This window comes from Trachurus trachurus (genome assembly GCF_905171665.1).
Source record: "Trachurus trachurus genome assembly, chromosome: 15".
Lineage (NCBI taxonomy): Eukaryota > Metazoa > Chordata > Actinopteri > Carangiformes > Carangidae > Trachurus > Trachurus trachurus.
In genome coordinates, this window is record NC_139906.1 from 20,323,843 (window position 1) to 20,338,302 (window position 14,460).

General features: G+C 45.2%; 1 protein-coding gene across 1 annotated transcript in view; it reads right to left on the minus strand.

The window, feature by feature from the left end:
• The window catches only part of mcu (mitochondrial calcium uniporter), a 55,791-nt gene that overhangs the window by 3,917 nt on the left and 37,414 nt on the right, over window positions 1-14,460 (minus strand). The window contains exons 3-7 of the mRNA XM_083988387.1: window positions 4,106-4,169; window positions 1,861-2,031; window positions 1,330-1,434; window positions 1,000-1,160; window positions 232-435 (exon numbers count right to left, since the gene is read on the minus strand). Of these exons, the coding sequence (XP_083844513.1) occupies window positions 232-435; window positions 1,000-1,160; window positions 1,330-1,434; window positions 1,861-2,031; window positions 4,106-4,169 (705 nt within the window). The remainder of the gene's footprint in view (window positions 1-231; window positions 436-999; window positions 1,161-1,329; window positions 1,435-1,860; window positions 2,032-4,105; window positions 4,170-14,460) is intronic.

Sequence of the window (14,460 nt, forward strand, 5' to 3'; positions counted from 1 at the left end):
TTTATTTCAGTTTCAAAGTCCAAGGTGACATATTCAAATGATTTACTGTATAAAAACCAAAGATATTCCCTGTACAATGAGATAATACATAGGAAAAAATGTAAGAGGTTGGATCTTCCTCCTTGAAACAAATGGTTAATTAGCTATTTATGAAATAGCTAATCAACTACTCAACTAAAGATTTTATCTTTCACAACAAACAAGCTATTACTGTGTTTCGCTGTGGCCTACCTGGCGTGTGAGCACAAAGTAGGCGTACATGGCCATGGCTGTGCCATAAGTGATAAAGTAGGTGACGGGCTCCATGATATCCCAGGAGTACTCCCACCAGGTGAGCCGGGCCAGGATGCCGAACTGGGTGGCCATGTACGCCATGCCGCCCCACAGCACCCAGGTGCTACGCCGCTCCGCCTTCCTACTCAACTCCTCCCTCACCTGTGCAGACGTCAAGAAGAGAGCAAGACAGTCAGACAGATCAAAAATAACTTTTTCTTTTTTTTCCCACTTTAAGAGTTAATTATCATAAGATTAGCTGTTTTGTTGTGATCACAAACTGATTACAGAGTTAACAACTTTGTTATTTCCATCAAATTCCCAACTTGATTGTCCCTTAATCACACCGCTGATGAACGGTCAGGCCTTCTTCAACTGTGAATCTTCAATGGCTGAACAGAAACAACACCAGATATCTGCAGATGATCATATCATCTGCAGATAAGAGGATTATAAACAGGCTTTCAAAATGCTAAGCAACCACAGCTCCTCTCGATTTTGATTGAAAAGTGTGCAAGAGCACGCAAACAATTTGTCTTTCAAGGTCACTGTTCAGCTACCACATGGAGGTTTGCAATTTGAATTTTGTTTATACCTTGGTATGAATGACAATAAAGGTATTCAATTCAATTCAATTCAATTCAATTCAATTCTACTTTGTTAGCTGGGTCAGTAATGGCCTTCTGCAGCCAAACACAGAGATGTTACTGATGTCAGTGCACTGACCTTCTCTAGGGGGCGGAGTTGAGTGTTGAGGTCCTCCAGTCGTCCAATCAGCTCGCGCTCTTTGCTAAGTTGGTGCTCCTCGATGCGCAGGGTGGTGTAGAGCTGCTGCACCAAAAACTTGACGTCATTCAGCCTCTCCGCCTCCTCGTGGGGCAGCAGCTCTGAAGCACACACACAAGCACACGCAAAACAAACACACCGGCTTTAATGTGACCCACTTGTTGGCAATAAAACAACCTCTTTCTCTTGTTATTAATGGCCGGCTGTGAGGGGAAAGACTCAGAGCAAAACAGCACAAGGCCTCCGGCTTCACTGTCGCCCGTTCCTCACCTCTCCTCGGTGGCCGCACTAGGTGTGTGGTGTCATTAATGACGAGCTTGAAGTCATCCAGCAGCAGGATGTCTATGCCCGTGGAGGAGGCAACCCTCGCTCCATCTGGAACGGAAAGAGACAAATGGAAAGCGAGTGAGTAAGAGAGATGGAGCAGCACTGATACAGTAGGAGGCCACTTCAAACGCCATTCACCTCTGTTGATAATCAGCCTCGTTGCTGTCTGATTACGGGCGAGAGGTAAAAGCAGATGCACTCACACGCTAAGAGAAAGATTTTCAAGTACCAGTTGTTCCTGTATAATGAGCCCTGCGAGCAGAGCGAGGGCTGGAAAATCATTTCATGGCGTATGCAGTGGTATTAAACTGGGATGCAGAGCCACAGCTGCAGGATCACTTAATCGCCTCAAAATACAAGAACACTTGAAAGCGTGTTGAGGACACGTATACGTATAACCTGCTGGAGCAAATGGACATAATGTGGGTGTGTGTGTGTGTGTGTGTGTGTGTTATTGTGTCTGTGTGTGCATACCCATGGAGTAGATGGCTACCCGGTCGATGCCTCTGTCCTCTGCCTGGAGCTGTTGCAGGAAAACTCCCACACAGTCGCTGAGAGGCTTGAGGGTGAACTGACAGCGCTCTCGCCTGGATGGCAAACTGACTGAGATCACCGGCAGCCCGTTCTGATACACCACTGTCACCTCTGCCGGGGGGGGGGGGTTGCAAGGCAAAAAAGAAAAGAAAATGTAGAGTCAGACAAATGTCACAAAAGCAGAAAATGTAAAGTGACACCCTGAGGTTCCAAGTGAACCGTGGAAACAAGCTTTTTTTTATTATTATTGTGCAATACAAGTGACAAACATAAAGCAAACATAAAGACATGACACAGCACAAAACAAAACTAGAAAGACATAACACCGCAACACAGCAGCCAAAAAAAAGTAGAGAGTTTTTCCCTTTCCCTTCATTTCCCTTCCCTTTCTGTGGAAACAAGCTTTCATGTACCGGTACTTCTCTCCCTCTGATGGAAGACACTAAACATTCAATAAAAATAAATGAGGAGAAATGTCCTGTTTGTTTTGCTTAGCACTTGTCACTTGCTTTTGAACATAAACATAACTCATTTGTACCGTCTGTACCTCTGCCTTGAACTAACCCGACAGGCCGACACTGTCCCCGACGGCACCACAAAACATTTCAGACCTCTGACCTTCAGCTGCTGTGGCGCTAAATTGCGGCTTCAAGCTAAAAAACCAACTGACCCCAAAGAGGAGTGTGGTTTGAGACCCAGCAGGGGGCAGTACAGCAGCAGCCCCACCTGTCGGGAGGAGTTCACCAACTCAACTGCAAAAAAACTCAAGAGAGCCGATGGCGGCAGCAGCCCTTTATAACAGCCACAGTCTATTGTTTCACCATCAGACACTATAATCAATACTTCAGTTACAATGTTGTAAACACTGCATACAGTATCTACAGCTAATTCAATAGTTATTTGTAAACCATGTGAATTCGGATACCAAAAAGGTCTGCAGACCCCCGAGGGTCCTGGATGGGGTCACTGAAGGTCCCCAGCAAAAGAGGGGGCTCACTATTGTTACATCCGTAAGTAACACAATGACAGAATCTGTCTATTCTGTAATAAAAGCAAAAATCTTATCATATGGACGACTATGTGTCAGTTCAGGGGTCGTTAATGTGGAATATTTTGAGAGCCACTGATCTATGCAGCATTTTATTCTTAAGCTCCTCACAGGACGATTGTGTTGATTCATTGACGCCAACGACTGATGTTTCTTATTGTGACAGAAAGGCTAGAAAGGAACCCACTGACAATCAGACAGACCTTGAGCTGCACGTCACCGTGTATTCATTCACTGAAAGCTTTTGGCTGCGTGTGTGTACCAAGGACGCACACTTTTCTAACGCTATTTTGAAGTTACTGCTCCGTAACCAAGCTGGTTGTAATGATCCCGCACAGCTTATAGCATTATCATGCTGAGTGGCCCCTAATGACAGAGCCATGAATCAAGACAGAGGGCTGCGAGTCCACACACACACACACACACACGAGGGAGATCCGAGCTGCTGCCTTGTTGCTGCTGCGCCCGACAACCTCTCCCTCCTGCTCAGGACCACTGCAGTGAATCAGCACATCTCTGCCTGCATGGGCTCCACACCAGGAAGTGAAGGATTGGCGGCGGCGGCGACACTGGCACAGCTCGAGCTTTTGACCAAGTTCAAACTCCAAGACACGACGTGCAGACATTTCACTCTGCACCCGCTTCTCGACGACTGGAAACTTTGCCTCCGGTAGCTGAGCTGTCCTCTCCCTGCACCTGTTCCCCTTTGTCCTCCTTCATCATCACAGACAGACACATTGCTGAAGGCGTGAGGATCCTCCTCTCCCTATCTCTGCTCCTAAAAGCTACAGCTATTAATGCTATAGCTTTAAAATCAAATCAACTCACTGCTGCCCTCTCCTCCTCCTCCTCCTCCTCCTCCTCCTCCTCCTCCTCCTCCTCCTCCTCCTCCTCCATCCCTCCTGCCTCTCACACAGAGAACCAGATGCTTTCCCCCAAGACGGATTCCATATTAATGACTACTGCCTGTTAACTCCAAATGAGCCTCTCCTGTCTGATCGATGCAGAATTCCTCAAAGGCACAACACTCATTTGTTTTGAAACGTGGGGCAGAGGCTGGGGTTGGGGTTTTCTTAAAAACAGGGAAATCCTTCATAGAGCTGTTATTGTCAGAAATAAAGCACTATGAGGTCTTACCTTCTGGAGCAGCGGAGGTACACAACAGTCTCTGGCCGTGCCATGACGGGCCGCCCCTCCAAACCTGCAGACAAGGAGAGAAAGGGCAACGACACGGTCACACCACTTGTACATAACACTCTTTTATCAGCCAAGTGTGCGACACCCAGCAACATGACACTATACCCTAAATCTGTGCATTGTGTATTTGTCAGGCTGACCTCTTATATTACGTTACAAAATGGCGTCAGTTTCTGGAAATGTTCCCGTGTACAGGCTGGAGCCACACCCAAAGAAGCTCACATTAATAGATCTGAACTGATCCGACTGCAGCTTTTCCAGTCACAGAAATACTCCACAACAGGCTGACGCATAAAAACACAACCGCACACACACACACACACACACATAGCTTCTCACATACACCAGCATCCAGACACAGAAACCACCACTCGGAGGAAAACGCCACAGTGGGAGACACAGAATGAAGGCAGCAGCCACATGCAGCTTGAATAACAACAGTGTGGTTCAGTATGAATTCTCCACTTGTGTCACAGACTAGCGGGAGGAGGGGAAGGAGGTAAATGTTGGAGCAGAGCTCGGGGAAACCCTCTTATTTTTTCCCCCTTCTTTTCAGTGAAGTAGGAGTGTTCATACAGGGAGCACATGCTTCAAATTACAGAGCTCCTCGTTCTTTCTCGATCAAGCCTTTTAAGGCATGAGGCGGGCTGTCAGTTTCCTGATTTCCTCAAACTTACGCAAACTGGGAGCGAGGATGAGACATCAAGCGAGGAAGGAGCGCCAGGGGGCGAAAACACAACTTCTCTGATTAAAGTTTTAACTGTGTGCACACACAAACAAAACATGTCTCTACTGCATTGCAAAAAAAAAGAGAAGGAGCTCTGTTCCTCTGCAGAATGGGCCCTAATATTTAATAAGTGGCGCCCGGGGCCATGTGATTTGTGCTGCATCTAACTGTTTTCACTGGGTATGCAGGCGACATTACGTTCTCCTGTGAGTGCACAGTGAATACGCACATTCAATAACTTCAATCTTCAGTTCCTGGAGGCTCAGGTCAGCTATCACACTGTCAACAGATTTGACTGCATGGCACCCAGCATCCAGCAGGCCTCAGTCTGATGCACTCGCTCTATGTACAACTGGGGTAATATGAGATTTTTTACAATATGCACAGACTCGCTCGCTGACCCGCACCGAGCTGAATCACAACAAGCGGAGATCCAAAGCCCTCGCTGCTTCTCGTTTTACGACTCTGGACTGACAGCTGTGGAATGAAAAGATATCTTAGCGGGTGCTGTCAGTGCAAGCAGACGCTTTCTGTATCTGAAGCACTGAGCTAAGCACAAAATAACCATGGATACCCATCTGCCAATCACAGCATTTTTATGCTGGAAAATCAGCATCAGAGAAGCAGGATCAAGGCTAAGCTGCTCACACTAAAGTCAGTGGTCTGAATCGTAAGGCCAGAGTTTATCATTACTCAGCAGGACAGATATCCTGGCTAACTCTGTGATACAGGAACCAGCAGAGGAAGCTCATAATGCACTATTTTTTTTCCCTGTGTGTGCCACATGACAAGGCCGGGTAATTTAGCTCAAGAGCTCATGAATACTGTGGCTCAGATTTCATAGTTCAAAGTAAGATTTGTATGTTTAATGTATATACTGAGATTTGTTACAGTAAAAACATTTTAAGATCATTTAAAGTTCAGATTTCGTTTTTGGCAGTATTGTGGCTAACTGGGAAGCACTAAAAATCAATCAGCCGCTGTGGGCTGAACATGGGAGAAAATTGTTGACGCGCACACCAGAAATCCATTCTAGGTTCCGAGGCTTTGTTTAGCACCTTTATTTCAATATCACAATGATGCAAAAGCTCAAAATACTTACAAACGCCTGCGCAAAGATAATAAAGGCAAAGCACACGGCTGCACATGGCTTCCACAGGCTGTGTGGAAGGTGGAAACAATTATCCTGAAAAGGACAATACAATCTAAATCTAATCCAATCTAAAACACAACATGATCCAGTAAATTAAAGAGGTTGATAGAAAATTTCACTCCCGACTCTGCTCACCCCACACCCATGTTCAAATGCCAGCTGAGGAGAACAGGTGAGTGCAATTACAAGTAAGTACACACCACACACCCACAGTGACACACCCCTCACCCAAGTGCCAGTGCAGTGTCACTGTGCACACACAAACCAAGCCCATGAATACAAAAAAACATACATAATATGGCTCCTACAGTCAGTTCAGTATGTTTGTCAGGTTTATGGTCACCGACAGCTGTGTGAACTTAAAGGTGACATATTATGGAAATATCACTTTTTGAAGGCTCTTTAACATATATTTGGGTGTTTGTCTTGCCTTCCGGCCCCCCAAATGTAAGAATTGACAAAAATAAATCTATAATTTTCAGGCTCCTTAGGTTCAAAATCCATGTGGTTTTATGAGCTGTTCCTTCAGTTGTCATACAATTATGTCATTAGTTAGGGTTAGTGTAATTTGTTTAACACCACCCCTACCTGTGAGTACAGGTACAGGTACAGTGGGCGGGGCGAGGAGTGGCTCATTTGCATTTAAAGAGACAGGCACTGAAACCAGCCGTTCTGAACAGGGCTGTTTTGAGCAGATGAAAAGAGCTGTGATGTTTGATCCTTGAGGTATTTGGACCGAAGCATGTCACAGACATGTCTTCAAGACACCTGGGAACTATTTTAATTTGTGGAAAAGGGGCATAATGTGTCTCCTTTAACTACCACAGTCAAACTCAATGCCAGTTCAAAGAAACTACACCTGTAATCCCAGCATCAACCTGGCAAACACTGCTGACAATCAGTCGCTGCTCATTAAATGTCCCAGTGTTACTCAGCGGCGGTGACTGCCAATCACATCTCCACAGCTAATCCAGTTTTCAGTCAGAGGGTCCCAACCAGTCAGACCACGGCACGCACACGTCACCATGATGGGGATGAGGATAAATGTCTAGATTAACACCAATTGCCACAGTTAACAGCCACTGAGTCTTGTGAGCCTGAAAATTGCTCATCGCTACATTAATGAGTGATGAGCCCCCTCGTCAGCTCTGGGTCTTTGTCCTCACCAGGTACATGCGACGCACCATTGGCTCCCCCACCGCTCAGAGGCTGGCTCAGCGAGGGTCCACAGATGGAGGCCCTCCCCCCCACTGAGCGCTCCCTCTGCTGGAGCTGCCAACATATGACACCACCCCCCCATGAGAAAATAAAAACTTCTTGCAAACTCTTTTTCTTTCATGTTTTTTCTGCACCTGCAAATACATGGGGATTTCTGTAAACATTTATGAGAAGTAACTGGACAGTCATTTTTCTACAGATTGACAGATTTGGGGTAACCAGGCCAAAAGTGACCAAACGTTGCAGTAAGTCTGTGATGAAATGTGTGAGTGAGAGTCCGAAATGAGAATCCTGATTACCATCCCATGGCACCAAGAGGAGCCCAAACAGTGATTAGGTGGCTGATCAGATGAGATGCTGAGGAAGGCGTTTTGGCCGGTCTAGAATAACTGCACAGTCTGCAGAGAGCAGCCCAGCACTGCTTTGCTCATTCATTAACTTCAGCAGCTTGAAGCCAGGAGGAAAGATTTCATCCAGATACCCACAACATCACCAGCACGGACCCACACACACACAGACACACACACACACCGGCCGACACCCGCGGCACCATCACACAAACATATGCAAATATGCTGGAGTGTGTGTGCGTGCGGGTGCATCCATCTGTGGAGAGTCACGTATAGGTGCGAATGTACCTCAGTGTGTTTGCAGGTGGCCGGTGCACGCGTGCATGTGTGCGTGTGTACGTGCGTGCGTGCGTCCAACCCGTCTGTTCGCCAGCCTGTTTGTCAGCGGTAGTTGCAGAGCGACTGAGCGAAGCCCCCCCACCCACCTCCCACCCCCCTCCTGGCCGGCACACCGCCACTGAAACGCTGCCTGAAATATTTAACAGCGTAGCAGCAGTCAATAGCACAGCAACCTTGGAATCAATGTCATACGACTAAGAGAGGGAGAGCAAAAAAATAGAAGGAAAAAAGACAGAAACGGGCATCGGGAATGCCTGGGAAGATGGACAGATGAATTGGAGGTGAGGAGGGGGGGTGGAGGGGTGGAGGTGGAGAAAGAAGGGAAGGATAAATGGAGGAGCAGCAGGGGAGCGATAGAGATAAATGAAGGCTGGAGTAAAAGGGTGTGAGTCACGAGTGCGCTTGCGTTTCTAACCATGTGCTGCATATACTGTACCCTGCAGCAGACAATCCCTCCCCACTGAAACGTGACCGATACCCCGTGTGTGTATAGTGGAGATGGTGGTTACAAAAAAAGAGGGGGAGGGAGAAGGGGAGGAAAGGATGAAGGGAAACAGAAAGGAGAGGGGAGATGAAGATAAAAAAGAGAACACCGTGAATGTGAAAGCATGGGGAGAGAGGAGGGGAGCAGCAGACTTGCTGGGAGGAGGAGGAGGAGGGGAGAGAGGGGGGGGGGGACTGCTGATCACTGCAGTAAAGGAATCCCTCGTCTAGAAAGGGGGGTTGCCCCTCGATTTCACCCACTCCCCCTCCCTCCCTCCTCCCCTCCCTCCATTTCTGTCTTACTCGCACTGAATCCTGATGCGCTGGGTTTTGATCTCCTTGCAATTCTCATCTGCACTGCGCTTTAACTTCCACTGCATTTTACCACAGCCATCTCCCCCGTGTGCATGGGTGCATTTTCCATCAATTAAAAAAAAAGAAAACACACCCCTCCATTTAAATTCTCTCTCAGTGGAGTAAATGCACTGCGAGCAGGAGGAGACCCAATAGATAAGGGAGGATATACTGCAGGAGATGAAAATAAATTTGATACACTAAGGGGGAAATATAAAGTCTTCTTAGTGGCAGCTCTTCCCTGCTCACACACGACATAGTAACTCAATGCTGAAGATATGATACTGATCTGTAGTAAAGATGAATCATCCTCCTCATACAGTATGACTCGAACTACTTCACACAGTCGTGCCAGGTTTAACCAAAAAAAAAAAAAAAAAAGAGGAGAAAGAAAAAAACACACACCTTGCATTAATACAGTAAAGCCAGGGGAGGGAATCCACACACACAACCTTCGAGAGTGAAAGCGCTGCAGCTCTGCCAACTATCAATAGCCCCTCTCCCCTTCGTGCAGCAGCCGTTTGCCTTTTGCTGTGTGAAATTCCAGCAACATAATGACATTCTTGTTCTCATTTCAGCCTAGATTATGTATGTGGAGAAATTTGCAAGATTTATGAGCCTCCTCCTCCTCTTCCTCCTCCAGCTCAATCACACAGATTCATAAACTTGTTAGCAGAGCTGCTTTGAGGATGGATTAAAAACTACTGCTACTGTTGTTCTGCCACAGGAAAAAAAAAAAAAAAAAAGAAGTTACTGTAAGAAAACAAGTTATTTCGGGAGTTGTGTGCAACTGCTGAAATATATGAGGTCTTGTGTTAAATGTAAAGCAGTGTTTCCCAGAGGCACACCTGTCATCTTCACACTGTGCTAATTACACTGATCTCAATCTGACTACTACTGAAGACTTAATGAATAAATACATTTGAATATATTGCTAGATTATGTTGTTTTCAGATGTGCAATATAAGAGTAATGTTTGTGTCTATGGATTTTTTAATTTTTTTTCAAATCAGCTGAGCTATTCCACCTTGTATGTGTGGACTATCAGCTCTGTGGTTGTGGTTGGATCTGATCTGAACACACAATGACACAGCAGTTTAAAAATCTCCTCTTCCTCAGAACACATCCTTTTATCTTCTGCACACCGCAGGGAAATTCTGGGTGCCAAGTGTGGCATAAATTGTCTTTGCGTGTGTGTGTGTGTGTGTGTGTGTGTGTGTGTGTGTGTGTGTGTGTGTGTGTGTGTGTGTGTGTGTGTGTGTGTGTGTGTGTGTGTGTGTGTGTGTGTGTGTGCACACTGAGGAATAATGTTGCTGATATAATTCCCATTTCATGGTGCCCTTCTGAGGGAGTGGGAACCTTTGTCATTTATCTACACAATGACTGCATCCATCTAGGTGGTAATGTGCTGTCCTGGGCCACGGCTGCAGACCGGATAAGGCGGGTAGTCCCACAAAGTCATTCATAAAAATCATTCATGGATACACAAACTCATGCAAGCCGATAGAGGTGATTCTATGCATTACATAAGTCTTAGGCATGCAGCTTAATTATCTTTTAATGCTACTACTTATTATCAGATATGCTTAGTTGTTGTTTTATTTTTTGTTTTTTTCCATTCTCTCCATTCCCTTTTACTGGCAGAAGTCATAACGTGTGGATAGATTTACAATCAAAGCCACCCAGATCAATTTCTCAGTGGCTCAGTGGTTTGATAAAGGCTGGGGTCAAGGAGAGGTGGGGAACTCCATCATGCTACCATGACAGACAGAGGCACAGGAGAGCAGCAGTGGTCAGGGTGGGGTCAGCGGGAGGTCACTGCGCGTAGAACGCCAGTACGTGAGGACTGGTGGGGTGGATCAATTTGAAGCCAGTGTAGCAGACAGGACATACGGGGGCCAGGTAGCGAAGGCGTTAATCCAAGACATATTACCTAGTGATCCACCTGCTCGTTAAGCGCTGGTGTAAACACGACACTGTGTGTATTATATGACCGAGCTGAGTGTAGCGTTTACTGTGTATCCCCAACAATTAGCTGTGACATCCTGCTCACCTCGGAGGACTATTTCCTTGTGGATTACTGGAATAGGTGAATGAGGTTTATGAGCTATAAAATTAGAAATACACTGCATCTTCCATCTCATCGGCTACTGGAGGGGAATGCATGTGGATGACGCTCTCATTCACTAACCCAGTAAGGTGCCTGAGCTTTGTTTTTCTGTATCACTCTCTCTCCATCTTTATTACTCTTTCATAGCACATTATGAGGCTGCTGACTGTGACAGTTTAAAAGCTCTGCCATGTCCCCATTTACAGTGAAATGCTGTGACTTCCTTATTTTCCCAAAGAAATCATTACATATCAACTAAATTATATTTTTAAAATGTTTTATATATTTTATTTTAGATGCCAGGTGATTTTTCACAACCTCAAAAACAGTCAGACATTAAATATCTTTTGTTGCTAAGCACTAATTTAGATGCTAACTTCAATAAAAGAAACATGATAAAAATAACAGTTAGAACCAATGTTGCTTTCCACCACTGGACACAGCTCTTAGTAACTTGTAACAACAGCTGTTAAAACTCACAAATAGCTCCATAAATGCTCATTCATAATCAGTTCATCTTAAGATTTATATATATATATATATATATATTTATTTATGCCAAATGTGACAAAAATAAATAATAACAGCTAATTTTCACACTTGATGAGTTTTTTGTGGGGACAAATGAGGAGTAATTGATTATCAAACTGTCTGTTGAGTGATACATTGATTTATGAACCAAGATGTCATCCTTGGCTTGAGCTTACTCACACTGAGCTAAAGCATATTGAGCCGGACAAAAAAAAAAAATCTGGCTCACACCTTAAGGGCAAATTGTGTCAGTGCAGTAAAGCTGATGGGTCCAGTTTTGTATCTCACTGCTGCTCTTCATGTCACCTCCTCTCTCTCTCTCTCAGCTCCAGGAGCGAGGTCCTGTACACTCAGCCCCACTGCTGCCCACACCTCCACTGTGGGGTTAACAAGTCGAAAAGCACAGCTGCGTCCAAGTTCCAAGGTGCACACACAATCCCCTGCACACACACACACACACACCCACTCTCGGCCGTCTCATAAATACAGACAAAAGCACACATTCACCTAGATAAGGCGGGCCACTCAGCAATTGCTACAGAAGAAAGTGGATTTAAGTACAGTGTGACAGTAATCACTCTGTCATTTCTTCTGCCTCAGCGCTGGCAAGCTTATGTAACAAAAAGAAAATGCTGCTTTTTTTCTCTTGGCTGTGTTCCTCGCCTGGTAAAAGCCATTAACAGATATGAAATCTACAGTCACATTCTTGAACGCCACCGTATTAAGTAATCGCCGCTCACTCACACACTGAGGGGAAGCCGTGACAAAGCACAGCGCGCCCCACGAAAGCCCAAACCGATCTGATCTCTCCACTGCAATGCAGAGTTGATAGTGAAAACAACCTTCCCCCCTGATTAGGCAATTTCAAACATCAAAACCCCACCACCAGTTACGGCACGGTATAAATAATTCCAGTTTAATCCCTCATTCCATTTCAATAAATTGCCTTTCATACTGTGGACATGCTTTGATTAATTAATCCTGGCTCATGGCATGCTTAATCCAGGGGATAAGATCTCAGCTGTGAATGAATCTGTTTCTATGACACGTGGGCTTCTTCAGAGGGGCCAGCTTGATTCCGTCATGCCAACACTGCCCTTCACACCATCACTACCAACACCACCACCACCCCCACACACCCTCTTGAAACCACCAACACTAGTGGGACATGATGCATTATTGAACAGCAGTGCAGGCTTTCACGCCCTCAGAGTTCACAAGACAGCCATCGCTCGGTCATTGTGCTCCTCAGCTCAGCACCTCGAAGAATTTGGTTCGGCTGAGGAGCAAAATCTGCGTTTTCTGACTTCCTCCTCGGGTCACGTTCCAGATCAGGGGAGGGGGCAGCTGAAGAATTTGAAAACGGTGTGCTCGATTAGGGTATAAGTCTCTGCAGGCACAGTAAGACCCTCTTTGACTTGCTCATACACCAGATGGCACTAGCCGCTTGTGCCAGGGTTAATTTCAGTGCAGGTCACGCAATCCTCTGGCCCTCACCTGCTGTGGAAGATTGGAAGAGGGAGCTTTTCTTTTCTCCTCTTCACTTTAACCTCTAGCATCATCGCCTCTTCCATCTCTTGAAAGTAAATGAGACACTGCTGACACTGACAGAATATAGCTGAAGGATGTGTGCCCATCCAGCCTTGCACAGTCATACACAATCTCACACACACACACACACACACACACCACCCATGATCTTACTGGTTGCACTGGTGAATGAAAAGATGGGAAACAGCTTGAACTACCTCACATCACCACAGTCGGACTAATTAAGGGCATAAACTAACTTTTAATAACCAAACTTGTTTTTAATAACACTTAATATTGTAATGTAATGTAGAAAAGCACAACTCATTGCTTTATTGCACATTTACAGAGCCTAATGATACTGAAATAACCTAATGGATCAACTGGATGTAAAACCTGTAGAATAAAAAGCCTGTAGGACAAACTCCAAGCCTGTGTACACTGCCATAAAAACACAACTGAACAACAAAGACGGCTATCATTTTCACATTTAATTTTCACATTTCTGTTTGGTTGTGGTAAACACAGTAAACATTTGAAATGAAACGACTCTTTATATCTAAAATGTCAAGCATAGACCTGAGATAAGGCCGGGGGGGCTCTGGTGAAAAATCTTGTTCCTCGTCTTTATAGGTGCCAGGCTCCAAGTGAGCTGTTCAAACATGCAGCAAACGCAGCATGACTAACAGTGTGGGAGGTGACTGGGATTGGATTTTCTCCTGTGATGAACACAGCTTATGGTCCGTCGGATTTTCAAAATAAAAGCTTCTTCAAAGTAATAAAGAGCCAAAAGAAATATATTTGTCTTGTACGTGTAGGGTAAAAAGTTATACAGTCTTAAAAAGGAGGAAAATGCTTGAGGAAGGTACAAATACTGGAAGAATTTACTCAAGTACATCACTCAACTAAATTCGTTACCGTCCACCCACGCACATCACACATATCACACACTGATCAATACTGCTGAATAAGCACTGTGCAGTTCTTACTCTCCTCTCTTTCTTTCTTTTCTCACCACCAGCAGCCTGAAAGCCTCACTCTCTATTTCTACTTCCCACCATTACAGTTATCCTCTTTTCAAGGGGTGAGAGATACTTTTTCTTTCTTTTTTCCTCATCGCCCCTTCACACAGTTATTTGGATGCATTAATCGAATCTAAATCTGGTACGACCATCTTTTCGTTGCTCTAGACAATTGTTCAATGGTATTGTAGCCTACACTGTCCTGAATTAAACTAAACTAATTATAGTGGAAAGCAAAGCACTTGCTTTTAATCGAGAAATGAGGCCCCTCCCATTAGTTCTGTCTAAGACAGCACCCTGGTCCTCTGTGACCACTTGTTCCTGCTGAAGCTGCTCCGGGCAACAGCAGCGTTATCTCAGTGCTGTTTTCTCTGGTGTGAGATAAAATTGGTCTGTTAAAAGAGACACAAAACAAGTTTTTTTTTTTAAGGATTCCTGTTGCAAAAAAATCCCGCCTGTTTTCAAAGTTCATGATCAC